At 43.9% G+C, this 23,402-nt stretch overlaps 2 protein-coding genes across 2 annotated transcripts; both read left to right on the top strand.

Annotated features, from left to right (window-relative positions):
* Window positions 1-6,051: 6,051 nt before the first annotated feature.
* LOC308096601 (glutaredoxin-related protein 5, mitochondrial-like) lies at window positions 6,052-6,564 on the top strand (the record flags this gene model as incomplete). The annotated part of the gene is made up of 1 exon (XM_080444016.1): window positions 6,052-6,564. One exon carries the CDS (start codon window positions 6,052-6,054, stop codon window positions 6,562-6,564), a length of 513 nt encoding a protein of 170 aa, XP_080300142.1.
* A 1,811-nt stretch (window positions 6,565-8,375) lies between these two features.
* LOC308096602 (glutaredoxin-related protein 5, mitochondrial-like) lies at window positions 8,376-13,552 on the top strand (the record flags this gene model as incomplete). Its single annotated transcript, XM_080444017.1, has 5 exons — window positions 8,376-8,403; window positions 8,752-8,807; window positions 10,001-10,070; window positions 10,764-10,851; window positions 13,108-13,552. The coding sequence occupies 5 exons, from the start codon at window positions 8,376-8,378 to the stop codon at window positions 13,550-13,552; spliced, it is 687 nt and encodes a 228-aa protein (XP_080300143.1).
* Between the last annotated feature and the right edge of the window lie 9,850 nt (window positions 13,553-23,402).

The raw sequence follows: 23,402 nt of genomic DNA on the forward strand, positions 1-23,402 counted from the left end.
CTCGATAAAAAATAAAAGATACTTTCAACTGGAAAACAGGCCAACGACAAGATATAAATCAGCCTTAATCTAACGTTGTGCCCCCAAACACTTTTTCTCTTAGGGGGAAGTGAACACACAGTTCAATTCGCTGTATTCAAAGCATGTACAGTTACAGTTTGATCAATGTATCGTGTATTCACTGAGGACTGATATCTGAATTGTACCTCCAAATAAATATGCCTACGACTGAAAAGGCGATGTGGAGCGTCTCTGTGCTTATTGTTATTCAGCCAGGTTAGGCCTATTCATACTCGACGTAAGACCCTTAAGTAAGCATAAGGAACGGAGGGGGAGACCAAAAAGGGGAGGGGGGATGGGGGGTTTGTCCGTCGATTATGTCATCCGTCAGGTTGAGCTCTGAGCTCAACCTGACGTACCTGACGTACGTTCACTGCTTCCCTCTGGAGGATGAATAGCCTCTTGGCCCTAATCACGCATAAGAAACGTCTCAAACTATGAATGCACTGAATGCACTGACGTAAAGAACGTACCAGTTCCTCACCCCCGTCGTACGTCAATCCCCATCTCCGTCTAGTATGTACGCCACTTTAAATGGCAGCAATTTACGCCGGTCAGGGGTCACCCACTGTATAACAGTTTTCACCTGAATCACATAGAATTAGTCGCACACTGTGGTGCATGCAGCTAAGACCGAGCGTCTACACAAACACAATTGTCCGTGTTCGGAGGATGTAAGCCGGGCGGGGAGGGCGATCTTTGTCACTTTGCTATTGATTCCTACGGGCAGGTGTGCCAGTAGGTTATAACAGCAGTGGCAAAACAGAAATGTATGGCGGGGGGGGGGGGGGTTCATTGGCAGAACGACTAAACTGGGAGAAAAAGTTGAAATCATTGACTATCCTATATTTCTCACAGACAGAAGGTTTGCATTTAATTTTGTGTTGCAGGAAGAGGCTTTTTAAGTGTTTTGTGTGATGGAAAAACACCAGTACAAGGACCGACTGGTCTTTATTGTCATTATTGCTGGTAGCTTTCCTTTTCTTTTCTTAAAAGAAAAGTGTGTGTGTGTGTGCGTGCGTGGCATTTATTCATACATTTTATAATTTCTCTGCATCCAGGGTGATTCACTGTAGGGTGTGGGAGGTCGTTTTCAGGAGCCATCCATTAGAGCTCAATCAAAACAGACCGTGGTGAGAGGTGGTGAGAGGATTCTCTGTGCTTTACTTTTGTAACATGGAGCATTGTTGTTGTTTTTCTTCTGCGTTATATTTTGTATCTTTGTTTTAACAACATTAAGTCTGCCTTCAGGATAGTCAAGTCAAGTTATGGTGAACGGGTTCAGATAGCTAGCTATATTTTACTTACTGTTCACTCAAAAGTCGGGACCAACACAGAGGACTTAATTTAAGCATGGCCAAAGGCTTATTCAGAATTTGAACGTTAAGCCCCTTGGATTAACATTCAAATAAATAAAAAAAGAGCCAAATATCTAAAATATGGCCTTAACGGTAAAAAAAAATCAACTTAATCTTAGTATCTTGAGGACAGGAGGAGGAGCTGGATGTAGCAGAATTGAGGATACTACAATTCTCATTGGGAGTGAAAAGGAGGGACAGGATCAGGAATGATTATATTAGAGGATCAACCCGGGTTAGAAGGTTTGGAGATAAAACAAGAGAGTCCAGGCTGAGATGGTTTGGACATGTGCAGAGGAGTGATATGGGTCAGGGTACATTGGGAGAAGGATGCTGAAGATAGAGCTGCCAGGCAAGAGGAGAAGAGGAAGGCCAAAGACGAGGTTCATGGATGCGGTGAGAGAGGACATGTAGGTGTCTGGAGTGACCGAGGAAAATGCAGAGAACAGTAGTAGATGGAAACATATGATCCGCTGTGGCGACCCCTGATGGGAATTAGCCGAAAGAAGAAGAAGACTTTAGTCTCACTTTTGAATGCTCCATAATTTTATCTACCACAATGTTTAGAGACATTGTGGTACAATCACGGCCTCCCCCCCAAAAAAGGGGATTTAGGAATAGAGAAAGTGCATATCTTCCGAGACTAGGGGGAGATGTAGACAATCTCTTATTGAGGAGAGACGTATGTATGGTGGATCCATTATCTCAAAACTATGGCACCAACAGGACTCAATGAGGATTTTGATATTAGGCCATTTATATAATCAAGCCAATAGAGGGAGATGGTTGTGTTTGGAGTTGTGGTTAGGATCTGGACCGGGTCAAAAAGATGTTTGAGGCTGATTGGTCGTGGACACCACATTGCTGTCCCCTTAAATGAGGGAACAGCTAGTGGCTTCCAGGGCAAATGGGCTTTACGTACTGTTGCCTGTTTGTACGTCTAGTGGGTTCTGTCTATTACTGTTTTTAATCTTTTGTTATTATATAACATTGTTTGTAATGAAATCATCATCATGTATACATGTTTGCAAAGAAATCATGTGTAATTCTTGGTACCGGCCCTGATCACCAGATGGGGCTGATAGCCAATTTATCCACACATTTTTGTATATAAAGACGTCATTTCCTGATTCTTGTTTATACTTGAAAAAGTCCGATAGGGTCAAAACGTCGCATCTGCTGTTTGTCATAAATAATAATATTTGGAGCATTCAAAAGTTAGATTCTCTCCTTTTACATAAACCTGAGCTGTTTCCTGTCCTGTCGATGCCTCCTCCAGCAGACAATGGAGCGGCAGGCAGGCAGGCTGCTAGTGGTGTCATTGGTAGACTAATGACATGGCACCAGGCCCGTGAATGGCTCATTGGTGTGTAGCAGTAAGTGTTGCTCCATTCCGTTCTGGCTGGCCATGCAGCACATCTTCTGGCTCAGAGCAGAGGTTGAGATGAATAACAATAATAAACAGTGTGATGGGACACAATCTATCATTACGGCAACCAAACCTTAAAGCTCACACCCCCGTCTGAGCTATTCAACTGTAGAAGATAACCATTAGGACTCATGATGGGGCGTACCAGTAGACGATTAGATAGTAGGCTACTGTACTTCAAGCACATATTCTAACATTCTAGACAATGTGTCTAGAATGTTGCTAACCGTATGCCTTGTATGTGTGTGTTTATATACTGCACATTTCAGTATGTGTGTGTAAAAGAAGTGATTAGTCAGTTTTTTGTTTTTTTTGTAGATTTTTATTCCATGATTTTGTAACCCATTATTTCACCCAGTGCCAATTCCCTAAGCTGTAATCCTGCATGCAACTCTCCTTCTGCCAGCCTGGGGAAAGCCCCGAACTGAGCTCATGCTTCCTTCAATGCATGAGGAGTGAGCAGGCCGCTTCTTATCACCCGACAGGGGGGGAGTTTCCCTGGTAGGATGTAGCGCGTGGAAGGAACACGTTATTCCAACCAGTTCCTATCCGCTCCATCAGGCGCCCCGGCTGACCAGGGGGAGGCAGTATAGAGACCAGGATTACTGCATGTTTTTTGTGAGAGTATTAGTCAGTTTACCGACTCAGTTGGCAGGGGCGGATTAACCCTTCTTGGTGCCCGGTGCTTGGACCCGGTTAGGTGCCCCCCCGGGAGCGTTTTGTCAATGGGGGGGGGGGGGGGGGAGCGGCGGGTGATGCGCGGAGCCCTGCTTCTAAATGTCAGCATTTTTCGCGCCGTTTGGTGCCCCCCCAAGGTTGGTGCCCCCCCAAGGTTGGTGCCCTGTGCTTCAGCACCTCAAGCCCGTTGGATAAGCCACCACTGTCAGTTGGTATACTCATTTCTTTTTCTTAAAAGATATTTCTTTTGGCCTTTTCTGCCTTTTATCGATAGTATGCAGTAGACTCACAGGAAATGGGGAAAGAGAGAAGGGGAGTGACACGCTAGCCTCGCGTGGCCAAACAATATCACTGAGGGCAATTATTGTTTGCAATGGCAGATTCGTCTGGAACCAGGCTAGTGACACGCAGAAAAGGTCATCGGGATCGGGATTCGAACCCGCGACATGCGACACGCAGTCAGGCTAGGTGCCCGGACCACTACGCCAGCCGCCCGGGACGAAGTCATTAAGCTTCTCCCAGCTGGAGCAGTAAGGTGATGTTTATTCCAAGGTTGACAAAGATAATACCAATAAAGGTTCTATTTGAAGAGCATATTGCCACAAAATATGAATGAAATCTACTTATATTTTAATTCTTAGTAAGTAGCCATGGTGTAAGTGGCATAACTAACTACGAGCTGTGCGGTTATCAAAAAATAACTGCGGCCAACAAAAGTGAATTAGCTTTGGCATCACACATTCATTTCATATTTGATAAACACATTGCTCGTCATTGATTATCCCTTACTTTACACCTGAAGCTACCTTTGGACTGGAGTATTTGAAATCTATTCCATAATAAGAAAATACCAGCTTGACCCATATGGTTCCATGAACTTACAGTATTTACATTAAAATGCTGCTCCTGCTTCAACCACTCTGACCCTCCTTGCAAAAGTACATCTACTGTACTAGTCAAAAGACTGATAATTCATGCTGTGGTCATTACATGATGTCTGTTGATGATATATGCGTAATTAAACCAATTCAACTGATTAGTGTGTGTGTGTGTGTCTGTGTGTGTGTGTGTGTGTGTGTGTGTGTGTGTGTGTGTGTAGTATTCACACACACACACACACACACACACACACACACACACACACACACACACACACACACACACACACACACACACACACACACACACACACACACACACACACACACACACACACACACACACACACACACACACACAATCCCAGCCAGCCTATTCTCTTTGGCTTCAAAGGCATTAAAAAGCAGGGCAAAGTGAAAGTATTCAGAATGAGAACGCTGCATTAGGGACCGTTTCAGTGCAGGACACCCAGTAAGACTTCAGGGAGGTAATTATAATTAACAACCACAAAATTAACAAAAATTTCCAGAAACTCCAGGAGGCGCCCCCACGCCTTTACAGATCTCTGGCCAGGAGATGCGGGGGCCACAGTGGTGGGTTTATGTGGAGCGTGGATCAATCCACACAGAAAGTCTTCTAACTACCACTTCATGTCAATCATCAAATACTTGGTCAAATCCAATTAATAAGCATTGAGAGTAACTATGAAGCACAATAACATGCAGTAAGTGAGGTGTTTGGGGGGGAGGGGGGTTAATCAACAGACTACCTCAGCATCATACGATGTATGTGTTCTATAATTCTACAATTACATCAACTACTCGGGAACAAGCCAGGATCAACGTACGTTGGGAATGCGTGCCTCGCCCGGTTATGCAATACCTGTTGTACCTGTTGTCAGAGTACCAGTTATACCCGTCTGTCTGTCTGTCTGTCTGTCTGTCTGTGTCCCTTTAGTGTCCATAATTATTCATATATGGAGATCTCTGTATCTGTTTGTCTGTCTGCCTGTGTCCCTTTTATGCCCATATATGGCATATACTGAGCGCTATGCTCATATATCGGCGTAGCGGTCAATCCAGTGGTTCTGTACAACTGGATCTCCATTTATACCTATATATGGGCATGTCGGTCGGATCGGTGGTTCGGGCTAACCACCGATCTGAACAACTTCAGATACCACACCCCCTCGGGTCTTCGGTGATACACGCGCCAAGTTTGAAGTCAATTGGTCCGTTGGTTCTCCACAGATACGCGAAGGACAGTTACGCATACATGCACGCACGCATCAGAAGCTTTTTCTCTGTAATAATGTGACAATGAAAGGAGAAAAATATTACATGAAATATTACTATTACAAATATTATGTACATTTTAAATTATATTATCTCCTATATTGAGTTCAAATTGCTTCGGGCACGCAGATATGCCTATACGACCCTTGACAAGTCCTCATGAAGGTCCAGTCGATGCCATATGTCTGCCAACCCCGGCAATGACAGGCAGGCTGATAACGCGGAATGACACGTGGCGTGTTCAGCCCAAATATGGAAATGGCTGTGTGTTGTCATCAAGTGTGTTGGTTTACAAGTTCAACATATGCGCCTCATCGGTCTACATTTAATTAGATCTGATCCGCTGAAGACCATGAACAGCATATTGAGGTCAGCTACAAGGTGTTTGCGGGCCGGTGGTCCGGCGGTGTGGCTGTCCAGGCAACAGAGGCAGACCAACGGGCGTGTCATGTCTCTGGCATCGGCCCGGCTCCTGTGCGCTGCTACGGGGGACATCCAGAAGGGCATAGGGGAGATGGTGAAGAAGGACAAGGTGGTAGTGTTTATGAAGGGGACGCCGGCACAGCCCATGTGTGGCTTCAGCGGCGCAGTGGTCGAGGTCCTCAGGATGCACGGAGTGGACGATTACTCTACATACAACGTGTTGGAGGATGAGGATCTCAGGCAAGGCGTCAAGGCGTTTTCCAACTGGCCGACCATCCCACAGGTGTATTTCAACGGCGAGTTTGTGGGGGGCTGTGACATCCTGCTCCAGATGCACCAGAACGGCGAGCTGGTTGAGGAGCTAAGGAAAATGGGCATTCATTCTGCGCAGATGGATGCAAAGAAAGAGGCCCAGAAGACGGAGAGAGATGACGAACTGTGAAGGCAAGAGACATTTCAGAAATTGCTTACAAGGGGATTGCTGACTCATGGTCATCCTGACCCGAATAATTGACCCCAAACAGTGATGGTAATGTTCACTTACGTTGTCGGTACGTCTTTTTGTTGCCAGACCCAAGGGGTCGGCCTACATGAGGCTTTGTACCTGTTTCGTCCATACATGGGCATGCCCCCTTTTCCCTCAGGCCTCAGCCATAAAAGTCTGTCCCCCTTTCGTCTATACATGGGCATAGACACAGGCTGACACGTCATGTGAAGTCCGGCTTAGCCGTGACGTAGTGCTCTGATCTTATAAAGTACTTATTCTGGGTCTGGCAGAACCAGGTCTCCTGGTCTTTTTGCCGGACCCAGGGGGTCTGGCTTACATGAGGCTTTGTACCTGTTTCGTCCATACATGGGCATGGTCACTTTGTCCTTAGGCCCCAGCCATAAAAGTCTGTCCCCCTTTCGTCCATACGGGCATGTTTTGTACCTGTTTTCTACATACATGGGCAAAAAACAGGTTTTGGTCACTTTGTCCTTAGGCCCCAGCCATAAAAGTCTGTCCCCCTTTCGTCCATACATGGGCATGTTTTGTACCTGTTTTCTCCATACATGGGCAAAAAACAGGTTTTGGTCACTTTGTCCTTAGGCCCCAGCCATAAAAGTCTGTCCCCCTTTCGTCCATACATGGGCATAGACACAGGCTGACACGTCATGTGAAGTCTGGGTCTGGCAGAACAAGGTATCCTGGTCTTGTTTTTGTATTCCAAGCCATGACCTGCTCTAAGATTAAACCACCCTCAGATGAAACCACGATGTGAAGTCAGCACCACTCCATAACCCCTGATGCACTGCCCTTATCTGCCGAGAAAGAGGAATTAAACAAGGACAATAAGGCTACGTTCACACTGGACTTGTGTTGCAGTCTGAAAAATGTAGGTTGCGCACACACTGCCTTTTCTGTGCAGTATACAAAGCACAGCAACTAGTAGCACATTCTGTTGCCAGTTCATCGTCGTTTTCTTAGGTACTGTTCTTTAGTGCCAAAATCATGCGCCTCTGCTCTGTGTATGAAACAACAGCCACAACCAACTTTTCCACCACGTTCAATGTAATTGAATGTCCGTTCTCCGTTCGGGATAGAAGGGCCGCCTCTCAACTCATCTGACTGGACAGAGGGGAAAAAGCAGCAACGGCCTCAAGCATTTATCTGCTTCTAATAGATTTTTTTCTCTACTGGAGGGGTCCAGGTGCATAGAGCGCATAAGCAGCGCAAAGCCAACAAAATGCTTAGTTCCCATTGAAAACCATTGAAAAAAGACTCCTGTATAGGCAGAAACAAATTCTGGTGTGACTGTAAGGGTATAAACCTTTTAAAATAGGTTAGGTTCTCTCCATAATAAGGCTGGTGCAAATTGACCATTCATATGCTAGATACGAGAGTATGGCTGACCATGGGGTAGTGATTTGTAAAGGTACAGTACAAGTTTACTTGTTGATTACACCTATTTGTGACACATCATCAGCATGTGGATGGTCAATATAAAACTAATCTTTTTAAAGTTGAGTTGTAATGTTTGCTGTATAACCTGGCTGGCTGCCTGTGGCAATATTTTCAACTGCTACTCGTGCTTCCTACAGGATGTGTATCCTCACTTCGCAATTCTTCTCTTTATTAGTTCCTCTCCATTTTTGCCTGAAACATCACTGACTTACAGTGTATATGGATAGATGAGAGCTGAATTATTATTATTATTTAAAAGACAGCGGTTTTGGGAATTTATAGATAGATAGAAAATAGATACTACGGCGATGCCCAATGGGAAGACATGCCCCTCCGGTAATGTAATACCCTTTGTACCCTTTGTAATTAGTACAGTACTCATTTATCATAGTACTTGGAGGGATCTCATAAAAAGCTGATTATCCACATTACTTTTCGGGGTGCTGGGTTAAGATATGATTAGGAAGAAGAGTGACACAGACAGATAGATAATTAGATAGATAGAAATTCTACTTGATTGAATACAAAATATGAACCATGCCAATTTAAAGAGGTAGCAAGGTACAGTGAGATGACAATCTTTAATTGATTAGGTACAACTTGAACCACTTTTCAATACTTAAAATGTGATCATTGCACAGTTTCTCGTTCATCTTGTCAACTCTGATGTGTCAATGTGAACAGAATGCATCGTTATTATCACATCCCATCATAAGGGAAGAATGAACAAAGATGAGACGGCAAGACGAGGTCGATCTGACACAAAGCCTTCATCCATGTGTGAAAAATCACACTGAAGAAGACTAGACTTGCTATCTGCTATCTGACAAGCTCTGAACTAAATACAATATTTCCCACCACCAGCTGCACAATGCAAATACTGTACAAAAAAGATATAAAAAATTAATAATGAAGATTTGTTTGCATTGATACGCTGAATGATCAATGCAACTGCATCAGTACTTCAACATTGAGAAATAGTAACAGTAATAGATAAACTAATCATGAATAAGTAATAGAAAAATCAATAGAGTAAAAGTCAAAAACTGTAAAGGGCCTTTATCAGCTGTAAACCTGTGAAGTATTTAGACTGTTCACATGCTCTACGAACTTGAACCTTTCCCATGATTACGCCTCTGCCCTCCCCTTTCTAACTTGAAGCCTCACAGACTGCTTCCCTGGAACTCTGACTCCACGCTTGCCCCTTTGACAACTCTTTAGCCCTTTCCTACTCACGACTGGTTGCCTTCCACCCCTGCTCCCCTGCTGTGTTAATAAACAGACTTGCTTGCATTACATCAGTGTGTCTGCATTTGAGTCTGTTCTGGATCCTGACATCGATGGTATGGGCATTGCTGGATCACTGACTTTGGCACAAGGAATACAGATACAGAATGGAAACCAAACAGAGAATTCAACTGCATTATCATGTAGATCAATGTCGAAGCATCATTATGGATCCGAAAATGCGACTGCTGACAAAGATCTACTGTATGTCCATCCTTTAGGATGTAGCACTAACACATAAGCATTGCATGGCAAGTGGACATGGCTTTGCATGAGGCGGCTGTAGCTGTTTTATTAGCTCCCTCAAACTCAATTTCCTTTTAATTTGTGAGCTGGCTCCCCGAGTCTGCACCTGGCAGCCAAGGGTGTAAATCTGGCTTTATCTGGCCCCGGCATGCACAGTCATATCCATACACACCATGCCAACAACACATCTATAATTCATGGCCAAACAGACCCCAACGTTATTGATAGTCCATGTATTAGAAAAAATATAACAAAAAGGAATATTTCAAACGCAGTGTCATTGTATTTCTCCTCCCATGTGATCTACCATGTAACCTCAACGCAGCGTTATTGCACGAAGAGAGGAGATTGTAACGTGATGTTATGATACGTGATGAGAACTTTTCATATTCATATTCAGCTGGACGGCTTCCTGTGCCGCACCGCCAAGGTGAGGGTCAACATCAACTCCCTGAGTGGCAACCCCACAGGTGAGAGAGCGTTCCAATTTGATAGATAGGGAATCATTCTTCCAATTAGGCTAATTGGATATAGGACAGGTCAGGGCGTATAAGCTGTTGAATGAAGTGGGATACAGAGAGGCGTCGGGGGTAAAATAATCAGATGAATATGGCTGTCAGCAGCTATAGCAGGGTAGTAAGTGAGGGGGAAATGTGTGTGATTTTGAAGATGTTGCTCATGGCCGGGGCCTTGTGGAAGTTAAAGGGGGAATGTAGGCCAGTATATAGCCAGATGACTCTCCTGTGGCCTGCTTAATGAGCAAGGCTTCACCAGGAGTAGAAATGTGTAGCTACGAGAGCAGAGCTTCACCACAACGGTGTGAGGCTCTAGGCCCGCTCCAACCCTCGGATAAACTCACGCGCCTACCGAGGGCCAATCTGTGGAACACACACTGAGATGAGAGGGAGAGACATCAGACGCTAGGTAATTAGGACGACTGGAGAAGAGAAGGGTTAGAGGACACCACGACTAAACATCTCCTGCTTTCTTCTGCGCTTCCTGCCTCAAGTCCTTGGGGTCACGCTCGTGTTTGCCTTGATATTTGTCTGTTAATGAACGAGCAACGGTGTATATCGCCCACAGGGGACCGCTGTTTGTGTCTGAAACGGGAGGGAAGCAGCTAGGGGGCTGGCTACACAAGCGTTTTATCTTTGTTGTTCCAGAGCAGCTGGAGGCGATGATGGGGAACAAGTTCCATGCATCGTGTGAATGCATAAACGCTCGCTCATCACAAAATCATAAAGGCACAACGTACCACAAAATATGAATGAAATCTACTTATATTTTAATTCTTAGTAAGTAGCCATGGTGTAAGTGGCATAACTAACTACGAGCTGTGTGGTTATCAAAAAATAACTGCAGCGGCCAACAAAAGTGAATTAGCTTTGGCATCACACATTCATTTCATATTTGATAAACCCATTGCTCGTCATTGATTATCCCTTACTTTACACCTGAAGCTACCTTTGGACTGGAGTATTTGAAATCTATTCCATAATAAGAAAATACCAGCTTGACCCATATGGTTCCATGAACTTACAGTATTTACATTAAAATGCTGCTCCTGCTTCAACCACTCTGACCCTCCTTGCAAAAGTACATCTACTGTATAGTCAAAAGACTGATAATTCATGCTGTGGTCATTACATGATGTCTGTTGATGATATATGCGTAATTAAACCAATTCAACTGATTAGTGTGTGTGTGTGTGTGTCTGTGTGTGTGTGTGTGTGTGTGTGTGTGTGTGTGTGTGTGTGTGTGTGTGTGTGTGTGTGTAGTATTTACACACACACACACACACACACACACACACACACACACACACACACACACACACACACACACACACACACACACACACACACACACACACACACACACACACACACACACACACACGCAAAATCCCAGCCTGCCTATTCTCTTTGGCTTCAAAGGCATTAAAAAGCAGGGCAAAGTGAAAGTATTCAGAATGAGAACGCTGCATTAGGGACCGTTTCAGTGCAGGACACCCAGCAAGACTTCAGGGAGGTAATTATAATTAACAACCACAACAAAAAATTCCAGAAACTCCAGGAGGCGCCCCCACGCCTTTACAGATCTCTGGCCAGGAGATAGCGGGGGCCACAGTGGTGGGTTTATGTGGATCAATCCACACAGAAAGTCTTCTAACTACCACTTCATGTCAATCATCATGTCAAATCCAATTAATAAGCATTGAGAGTAACTATGAAGCACAATAACATGCAGTAAGTGAGGTGTTTGGGGGGGGGGGTTAATCATGTACAGACTACGGGTCGTGACAGACGGGAAGTGGTCCACGTTGGCGTTACCGCTCGGATCAGCGGTGATCGCGCCGCGATCATTGTTGTTTTGTCCTCAAACAAAAGCTCACCACAATCCAGCTCTTGCCGCCCGCACGTGTGTGCACAAAGGACCGCGCCCGCTCGCCTCACCGCCCCTCAACTTCTCCGTGTGTCCCAAATAATCGCCCGCCTCTCATTGAAAATGAATTACATAGACGCGTCGACCGCTTCCCGTCTGAAATTACCTTAACTCAGCATCATACGATGTGTCTTCTATAATTCTACAATTACATCAACTACTCGGGAACACGTCGGGAACAGCGTAAGTTGGGAATGCGTGCCTCGCCCGGTTATGCAATACCTGTTGTACCCGATTGGTCAGAGTACCAGTTATACCCGTCTGTCTGCCTGTCTGTCTGTGTCCCTTTAGTGTCCATAATTATATGGAGATCTCTGTATCTGTTTGTCTGTCTGCCTGTGTCCCTTTTATGCCCATATATGGCATATAATGAGCGCTATGCTCATATATCGGCGTAGCGGTCAATCCAGTGGTTCTGTACAACTGGATCTCCATTTATACCTATATATGGGCATGTCGGTCGGATCGGTGGTTCGGGCTAACCACCGATCTGAACAACTTCAGATACCACACCCCCTCGGGTCTTTGGTGATACACGCGCCAAGTTTGAAGTCAATTGGTCCGTTGGTTCTCCACAGATACGCGAAGGACAGTTACGCATACATGCACGCACGCATCAGAAGCTTTTTCTCTGTAATAATGAGACAATTATGAAAAGGAGAAAAATATTACATGAAATATTACTATTACAAATAGTATGTACATTTTAAATTATATTATCTACTATATAAAGTTCAAATTGCTTCGGGCACGCAGATCTGCCTATACGACCCTTGACAAGGCGTCGTGAATGTCCAGTCGATTTACTATTTGGACTGGACATCTGCCATACGTCTGCCAACCCCGGCAATGAGAGGCAGGCTGATAACGTGGAATGACACGTGGCGTTTTCAGCCCAAATATGGAAATGGCTGTGTGTTGTCATCAAGAGTCTGGTTTACAAGTTCAACATAGGCGCCTCATCGGTCTATTTAGATCTGATCCACTGAAGACCATGAACAGCATATTGAGGTCAGCTACAAGGTGTTTGCGGGCCGGTGGTCCGGCGGTGTGGCTATCCAGGCAACAGAGGCAGACCAACGGGCGTGTCATGTCTCTGGCATCGGCCCGGCTCCTGTGCGCTGCTACGGGGGACATCCAGAAGGGCATAGGGGAGATGGTGAAGAAGGACAAGGTGGTAGTGTTTATGAAGGGGACGCCGGCACAGCCCATGTGTGGCTTCAGCGGCGCAGTGGTCCAGGTCCTCAGGATGCACGGAGTGGACGATTACTCTACATACGACGTGTTGGAGGATGAGGATCTCAGGCAAGGCGTCAAGGAGTTTTCCAACTGGCCGACCATCCCACAGGTGTATTTCAACGGCGAGTTTGTGGGGGGCTGTGACATCCTGCTCCAGATGCACCAGAACGGCGAGCTGGTTGAGGAGCTAAGGAAAATGGGCATTCATTCTGCGCAGATGGATGCAAAGAAAGAGGCCCAGAAGACGGAGAGAGATGACGAACTGTGAAGGCAAGAGACATTTCAGAAATTGCTTACAAGGGGATTGCTGACTCATGGTCCTCCTGACCCGAATAACTGACCAAACAGTGATGGTAATGTTCACTTACGTTGTCGGTACGTCTTTTTGCCAGACCCAAGGGGTCGGGTTTACATGAGGCTTTGTATCTGTTTTCTCCATACATGGGCATGGTCACTTTGTCCCCCGGCCCCAGCCAAAAAAGACTGTCCCCCTTTCGTCACCTTTCGTCACGAACTATTCATGACATCATGAACTTCAGTTATAAAGTGGTTTGTAGGTGTGTTACATACTAGGACTTCATTCTGGGTCTGGCAGAACCAGGTCTCCTGGTCTTGTTTTTGTATTCCAAGCCATGACCTGCTCTAAGATTAAACCACCCTCAGATGAAACCACGATGTGATGTCAGCACCACTCCATAACCCCTGATGCACTGCCCTTATCTGCCGAGAAAGAGGAATCAAACAAGGACAATATGCTGTCTTGCCAGGGCAGAACTAAGACTACGGCAGTCTGAAAAATGCAGGTTGCGCACACACTGCCTTTGCTGTGCAGTATACAAAGCACAGCAGCTAGCAGCACATTCTGTCTTGATGTTGCCAGTTCATCGTCGTTTTCTTAGGTACCGTTCTTTAGTGCCAAAATCATACGCCTCTGCTCTGTGTATGAAACAACAGCCACAACCAACTTTTCCACCACGTTCAATGTAATTGAATGTCCGTTCTCCGTTCGGGATAGAAGGGCCGCCTCTCAACTCATCTGACTGGACAGAGGGGAAAAAGCAGCAACGGCCTCGAGCATTTATCTGCTTCTAATTGATTTTTTTCTCTACTGGAGGGGTCCAGGTGCATAGAGCGCATAAGCAGCGCAAAGCCAACAAAATGCTTAGTTCCCATTGAAAACCATTGCAAAAAGACTCCTGTATAGGCAGAAACAAATTCTGGTGTGACTGTAAGGGTATAAACCTTTTAAAATAGGTTAGGTTCTCTCCATAATAAGGCTGGTGCAAATTGACCATTCATATGCTACAGTAGATACGAGAGTATGGCTGACCATGGGGTAGTGATTTGTAAAGGTACAGTACAAGTTTACTTGTTGACTACACCTATTTGTGACACATGCACATCATCAGCATGTGGATGGTCAATATAAAACTAATATTTTTAAAGTTGAGTTGTAATGTTTGCTGTATAACCTGGCTGGCTACCTGTGGCAATATTTTCAACTGCTACTTGTGCTTCCTACAGGATGTGTATCCTCACTTGGCAATTCTTCTCTTTATTAGTTCCTCTCCATTTTTGCCTGAAACATCACTGACTTACAGTGTATATGGATAGATGAGAGCTGAATTATTATTAAAAAGACAGCGGAATTTATAGATAGATAGAAAATAGATACTACAGCGATGCCCAATGGGAAGACATGCCCCTCCGGTAATGCAATACCCTTTGTACCCTTTGTAATTAGTACAGTACTCATTTATCATAGTACTTGGAGGGATCTCATAAAAAGCTGATTATGCACATTACTTTTCGGGGTGCTGGGTTAAGATATGATTAGGAAGAAGAGTGACACAGACAGATAGATAGATAATTAGATAGATAGAAATGATATTTGATTGAATACAAAATATGAACCATGCCAATTTAAAGAGGTAGCAAGGTACAGTGAGATGACAATCTTTAATTGATTAGGTACAACCTGAACCACTTTTTTACTTCAAATGTGATCATTGCACAGCTTCTCGCTCATCTTGTCAACTCTGATGTGTCAATGTGAACAGAATGCATCGTTATTATCACATCCCATCATAAGGGAAGAATGAACAAAGATGAGACGGCAAGACGAGGTCGATCTGACACAAAGCCGTCATCCATGTGTGAAAAATCACACTGAAGAAGACTAGACTTGCTATCTGCTATCTGACAAGCTCTGAACTAAATAAAATATTTCCCACCACCAGCTGCACAAATACGCTGAATGATCAATGCAACTGCATCAGTACTTCAACATTGAGAAATAGTAACAGTAATAGATAAACTAATCATGAATAAGTAATAGAAAAATCAATAGAGTAAAAGTCAAATACTGTAAAGGGCCTTTATCAGCTGTAAACCTGTGAAGTATTTAGACTGTTCACATGCTCTACGAACTTGAACCTTTCCCATGATTACGCCTCTGCCCTCCCCTTTCTAACTTGAAGCCTCACAGACTGCTTCCCTGGAACTCTGACTCCACGCTTGCCCCTTTGACAACTCTTTAGCCCTTTCCTACTCACGACTGGTTGCCTTCCACCCCTGCTCCCCTGCTGTGTTAATAAACAGACTTGCTTGCATTACATCAGTGTGTCTGCATTTGAGTCTGTTCTGGATCCTGACATCGATGGTATGGGCATTGCTGGATCACTGACTTTGGCACAAGGAATACAGATACAGAATGGAAACCAAACAGAGAATTCAACTGCATTATCATGTTGATCAATGTCGAAACATCATTATGGATCCGAAAATGCGACTGCTGACAAAGATCTATGTCCATCCTTTAGGATGTGGCACTAACACATAAGCATTGCATAGCAAGTGGACATGGCTTTGCATGAGGCGGCTGTAGCTGTTTTATTAGCTCCCTCAAACTCAATTTCCTTTTAATTTGTGAGCTGGCTCCCCGAGTCTGCGCCTGGCAGCCAAGGGTGTAAATCTGGCTTTATCTGGCCCCGGCATGCACAGTCATATCCATACACACCATGCCAACAACACATCTATAATTCATGGCCAAACAGACCCCAACGTTATTGATAGTCCATGTATTAGAAAAAATATAACAAAAAGGAATATTTCAAACGCAGTGTCATTGTATTTCTCCTCCCATGTGATCTACCATGTAACCTCAACGCAGCGTTATTGCACGAAGAGAGGAGATTGTAACGTGATGTTATGATACGTGATGAGAACTTTTCATATTCATATTCAGCTGGACGGCTTCCTGTGCCGCACCGCTAAGGTGAGGGTCAACATCAACTCCCTGAGTGGCAACCCCACAGGTGAGAGAGCGTTCCAATTTGATAGATAGGGAATCATTCTTCCAATTAGGCTAATTGGATATAGGACAGGTCAGGGCGTATAAGCTGTTGAATGAAGTGGGATACAGAGAGGCGTCGGGGGTAAAATAATCAGATGAATATGGCTGTCAGCAGCTATAGCAGGGTAGTAAGTGAGGGGGAAATGTGTGTGATTTTGAAGATGTTGCTCATGGCCGGGGCCTTGTGGAAGTTAAAGGGGGAATGTAGGCCAGTATATAGCCAGATGACTCTCCTGTGGCCTGCTTAATGAGCAAGGCTTCACCAGGAGTAGAAATGTGTAGCTACGAGAGCAGAGCTTCACCACAACGGTGTGAGGCTCTAGGCCCGCTCCAACCCTCGGATAAACTCACGCGCCTACCGAGGGCCAATCTGTGGAACACACACTGAGATGAGAGGGAGAGACATCAGACGCTAGGTAATTAGGACGACTGGAGAAGAGAAGGGTTAGAGGACACCACGACTAAACATCTCCTGCTTTCTTCTGCGCTTCCTGCCTCAAGTCCTTGGGGTCACGCTCGTGTTTGCCTTGATATTTGTCTGTTAATGAACGAGCAACGGTGTATATCGCCCACAGGGGACCGCTGTTTGTGTCTGAAACGGGAGGGAAGCAGCTAGGGGGCTGGCTACACAAGCGTTTTATCTTTGTTGTTCCAGAGCAGCTGGAGGCGATGATGGGGAACAAGTTCCATGCATCGTGTGAATGCATAAACACTCGCTCATCACAAAATCATAAAGGCACAACGTACACATACATAAACACAGGTGTTCTATAAGTAACACCCTGCCTCTGAAATGCTGTGACACCACTTGACATAGGACATTATATAGTATAAACCAGGGATATTGACAAAACGTGCTTTTGAACCACTTGTGGGATGTTAGCCAAAGGGATTTCTCAGGGGGCAGCTACTAATCTAAATTGTTCTTTAAACGATTTTTCCATACTAGAGGTTCAGGCCAACTGATATGCACATAATGGAGATCTCTGTATCTGTCAGTCCTTGTCCCTTTTCTGCCCATTAATGAGATCTCTGATATCATCAGTATATGCCAATATATGGGCATGCCCCCTTTTTTTGTTTGCGCCTGATGCCATGACGACACATTGAGGTTAGACAACACACCCCATATTTGGGCGTAGCCGCATTGGTAACTCCTTATATGGTTATGGCTGAGTCATGTGACACGGTCCGCCCACCGGCCGGATTTGGTTCCATCGATGTTCCAATGATCTATCACTGTCATTACAGAAAGTTTCACAATAGCAAATATGGTTGTGATACTAGTCTGATGACACAAGGCCTTCTTTAATACGGTACAATGTTTGCGATAGTATTTTTACACTTATCCGCATTTTGAAAATTATCGATTACCTCAACAGAACCAAAATGTTGAGGAAAAACAAAATCTCTCATTTAAAGCTACAGTTTGTGGATCGGTCACATCACCAACTCCTCCTCCAACTCTCCTCTGGACTAAGCCCATCCATTTGACATGAGTCATGGACAGGGGTCATCACCATGCCGGCTTGTGACATTTTCGTCATTATAGAAACAACTAGACCTAGCCCTAAATGTATACCAGTGGACTAATGTGCCATAGTGTCTATTCCAATGTGCTACGAATTATAGTATTTCTGCATTAATAAACCTGGAGACTGGCAAGTCAGCCACTGTATACTGGCTGTATAATGTTCAGGCATCAATGCAGCATAGTTCAAGTCTAATTCTGTGTATGGGATTTCAATAATTGGGTCTTATCTGTACAAGTCAGTGCTTTCATCACACATTACATGAACAAAAAAAAGCATAATATATAATATATATTTTTGTGTTCAATCAAAACATTTGCCACGACATGGACAACTCTTGCCACAGTACACGTTGATGACCCCTGGTCATGGATGTACACAAGACCCCGCCTCATCCTTTCACTGCATTCACCTCTCACAACCCTCTTCCACTCTCTTGCCCAGATGTTCTATGTAGTAAAATATTCACAGCTGGTCTCTCCACCCAGTCCCCTCTGCAGATGTGGCCTGTCAGACCAAATGAACAGGTACATGGCCAGCTGTTCGCTGCACTGCTCTGGTGTGCTACGCTAACCTCTTTTTCATTAAGTGTATACCGTATATGTTTATTTTATTTTTCTCAACAGGCATTTATGTGCCAGCAAAAACATTTCTCTCCTTGACGCACCGGCTAGCCTCTTGTTGACACACACGCACTACCTGGGTATGTAATGGCATCATAAAGTGTGTTTATGGTTGTTATGTTTGTAGAGATCATTGGAAATGAAGGCTGTTAACCATATTGTGTCATAAACATAACAACAGTGTATAGTGTAGGAGGAAGCGAAGTGGAGGGGTGGACAAGTCCCCCCAGGGACAATAATGTGTTGTACTGTTTATTATGTCATTATCCTTGGCTAAGCATTGTAAACACTATGATTAATATTTCATGATCTAAACACTAATGGATTATTGGACAATAAAGTGGCAGGGGAAACAACTGTATAATCTTAACCATCAAATCCGATTTATTGAAGTCAGACATTGACTATTCCACCACTTGCCTATTCCCATGTAACCTGTTTATTGCCCCTCAGAGGAAGTGATACCTTTGGATAAAGGCTTTCATTCTCAGGCATAGCAGAGGAAACCGCCTGGTTCTGCTGAGACAAAAGCCCAAGTCAAGGAGATAAAAGGACTGATTAATTCCCACAAATCTCCCCCACCACCACTTGGAACATCTGAAAGGAAAGAGAGACGGTGGATGGAGCCCCAGATAAAGGAATGGAGGAGACCTTTAAAGTGAAGTTTAGTCTATTGTCCTCACTACCTGCGTCCTTGGAACCTGTAGGCCTACTAAGAAAGAAGAGTCTTCTCCAGGGAGAACCTGACGTGATGAGAAATAAGCTAACTGAGAGAAGACAAAGTCACACAGACTGAAGATACTAGATCCTATCTCACAGGCACAGAATGTGTGTGTGTGTGTGTGTGTGTGTGTGTGTGTGTGTGTGTGTGTGTGTGTGTGTGTGTGTGTGTGTGTGTGTGTGTGTGTGTGTGTGTGTGTGTGTGTGTGTGTGTGTGTGTGGAGCTCGGTGCAACCGCAGGGGGATCAAATGGTGAATATTTATTAGAGCTTGAGCTAAATTCTTTCCAAATTTAAACGTATAAAACTAAGGAGCAGCAATGCCATATGCTGCACATGTGTATTGATATATAAGCCATGCTGCCTTCATAGAGTGATGGATATAGGAAATTACTTTCTTCAGTATGTGGCTTTGGAATCGTCTGCAACTGATGTGACGTCATCCTTTGTCAGATCTCATATACTGTATAAAGGAGATCCTTCACCTTAAGTGGATGGATAGACATGATTAACAGAAACTGTCCTCGATGTGTAAATATATTAGGAGCTGCGGGCGGGGTTTAGTGACAGTTGCTGGGTTGTTGTTGATGACACTGATGTCATGGCAGGAGCCACTTTATTGCCATTCTGTCATGGCACATTTCTCTCTCGTGACAAGGCGCAATTAATACTTTTCTAATCTTCCTCTCTTCTATAGCAGTGGCAAAAAGGATTAGAGGAAGAGGAGAGGACAGAGAGACAGAGATGGGAGGAGGGGTGTGGTGGGGTGCAATAAGTCTCAGTCAAAGCTCTTTATCTTGGCTGCTCCACTCTCATCTCTCTACCTGTCTTTCCTATCTCTCCTCTACCTTCCTTTCTTAACCTCTTGCCGCCTCTTCCTTTTGTCATTATCTACCCGTCTTTGTCTCTGTCTCATGACTTCTTCATCGCGATGCTCTGTTGTCCTCCCCTTTATTTCGTTTTTCTGTCTTACAATCCACTATACCACCTCTTCCTGCTCCCACAGTTCACATTAATTTCCACGAAAACAGAGAGTCTAATAAACTATTAAAACGGGGGGAAAAAACACTAACTAATCTCAATGCAATTTATAGCTGTGCATAATCCATAGTGGTATTTAACTACCGGTACTACAGCGTACACGATAGCCTGTGTGATATCATACTTTTCTTTATGTTTTGAAAATGCAATCATGTAGTGCTCTATTTTCACTCAGTATAAACACATTTTCATTGAACTCCTGAACAAAGACATTGTATGAATTAGCCTGTGGCAGCTCTTTACCAAACTCTGTTTTCCGTTATTATTCAACACATTCTAATTATTATCGAATTATTTTACAGTACATGCAGGCTTTCATAAGTTGTTATCGTTTTAAGACGGGCATTAAAAGTGTAATGTAAGAAGTAAGAAGTGTGATGTCGCTATAGCTGGTTATAACTAGTGTACAGGACCGTAGTGACCTCACTTCTCTGAGCCCCTCTACCTAGAGAAGAAAGATGAGTTAATTTGACATTCAGACTCACTTAAGATGAATTATACATTATATGTAGCATTTATGAACTACCTAAAATAACCAGATGATAATGTAGCATAATTTAATCCAATACATACTGTATGTGTTATTATTGGCCATCTATTAAATGTAAGCTCTTCTGTAGTATTTCTCTCTTTCCTCTCTCTCGTCTTTAGGTGTCTACTGTTTCTCTCTGCTTCTTTCACAAGAAACACTTTCCCCCACCATCCCCCTTCCTTTTGTACATTCCCTGTTAATGAACTGAATGGTTGAACTGGATGGTGTATCGGACCACCAAAATATGTTGAAAATATATATTATCAATGCTTTGATAAAAATAGTAATGAACATGGGATCAGCATATCCATGTATTGGCAAAACAGAGAATAGCATCCAACATGGTGCCCGTGGCTGCAAGCTTTGCCATGTATGCTGCAACTTATTCTGAATTATGCTATCTCTTACACACACGCGCGCGCGCGCGCGCACACACCCCTAATACTAGAATATTGCGAAACAAGCATTTTTCTCCTCCTGCAGCCGCTAATGAGAAGACATCTTGTTTTGAACGGCCAACTTAAGCTGACATTCTTTAGGAATGATTTGGTCACACATGCACAAAAAAAAAGGTTTTAGTATTGATTAACTCTTGGCAGAAGACAAATGGTTTAACCACACACACACACACACGCACAGGGCTGGTCAAAATATTCTGTCTTGGGTTGAGCGAAAATAAATCATCTGTTTTGCACATCACAGGAACTTAAGCTGTTCATTTGTGAGCCATTTTGCAGAGCAGTGTGTGTGTGTGTGTGTGTGTGTGTGTGTGTGTGTGTGTGTGTGTGTGTGTGTGTGTGTGTGTGTGTGTGTGTGTGTGTGTGTGTTGACGAGTGAGTAGGCAGTTTTAATCACAGCTAACCCTCAGACACCCTGCTGACAGTGTCAGAGAAGACCTGGCTCACCATCTTCCTATATGATCAGCCTCATCAGCTGTCAGCTTATCCATTCATCTCTTTATTTATTTACGTCTGCTTTGTACGGCTATATAGATTCCCCAGGGAGCTTTATCCTTTCAGCATTTAAGCAGCAGTCCTGCTAAAGCACCTTAGCACAGGACGTTTCCCTCATTCTTCTGTATTTGTGCTTCGACAGATATTTTCAAAAGGCGCTGAGAGGATTGATTTAGGGCAGCGTTTGGAGTTTGGGGGCTGATTGATTTCGCCTCGACATGTCTGCTAAGCCCAGGAGAGACTGCACATGTATAAAAACGAAGGGTCACGCTAATGAGAGGCCAATTACAGACAGCAAGTGACAGCTTGTTTGGATGAGGTGGGATTGATTTTTGGATGGACCAAATCGAATCCACAGTCAACAACAGTCTTGGTGTCTTGTGTCATCTTTGTTGCTATGGACATTTTATATCAATGTGTCTTGGACCTCGCAAAGTAAACAATGGTAATAATAATATAATTGCCCATTGCCAAGGAGACAGTAATGTCTGGCGCCTGAATTTCCCCCGCGCTATCAATAAAGGCATCCGTCTAACCATCCATCCAGCCATCTAATCATACTCTGTATGAGATCATACTTCTCTACTGGTTGGGTACCGACAGATCCTCTGAGATGTGTGTTGGTACTTGGTAGTGACATGTGACATCACATTGTCATGTCATCTCTGATGTCTGCCACACCCAAGAAAAGTAATCCATTTTAAGATTACCTTTAGCCTAAATGTGCTCTAAACCAACTTTAATATAAATTGAACTAACAATGTATTCACATGTACTTATTCAAGAGGTTTTTCAATCATCAGCCATTTCCAACCATTAGTTCAAGATGTGCCCAGAAGAAATATATGTCTTCATGATTTCACAAATATCTGTGTAATTCCATCAATATTTTATTTGTTTCTTTCATTCTCTTTCTTTCTTTGTTTCTTTCTTTCTTTCTCTTTCTTTATCTCTTTCATGTACTGTAACAATGTACTGTATGTTACTGTCTAAAACTGAGAGTGTGGCAGTATAAGACACATACTGTAACCAGAGTTTTAGAAAAAAAGAATTTGACCCCCGACCTCTAGAAACATTCTGCCTCTGTAATAAATTCCCTCATGAGGATGAAAATGGAAAAGAGTGAATGAATCACTGAGCCCCATAATGAAGAAAAGACAGAACCTCTCGCCATGCATGTTCAGCCTCTATAGAACCTGCTTTAACAGACATGAGGTGTTTGAGAGATAAAATCAGCCATGCAAATATATTTGAGGAGAATAAAAGGGGAATAATAGTGTTCAGCACAGCGCTGCCGAGGCTTAATGGTGCATTGAGCACACTAGGGTGGTCACTGAGCTGGTTCCTTAGAGATATAAAAAGG

Source organism: Gymnoscopelus braueri, assembly GCF_963280865.1.
Source record: "Gymnoscopelus braueri genome assembly, chromosome: 12".
NCBI classification, from domain to species: domain Eukaryota; kingdom Metazoa; phylum Chordata; class Actinopteri; order Myctophiformes; family Myctophidae; genus Gymnoscopelus; species Gymnoscopelus braueri.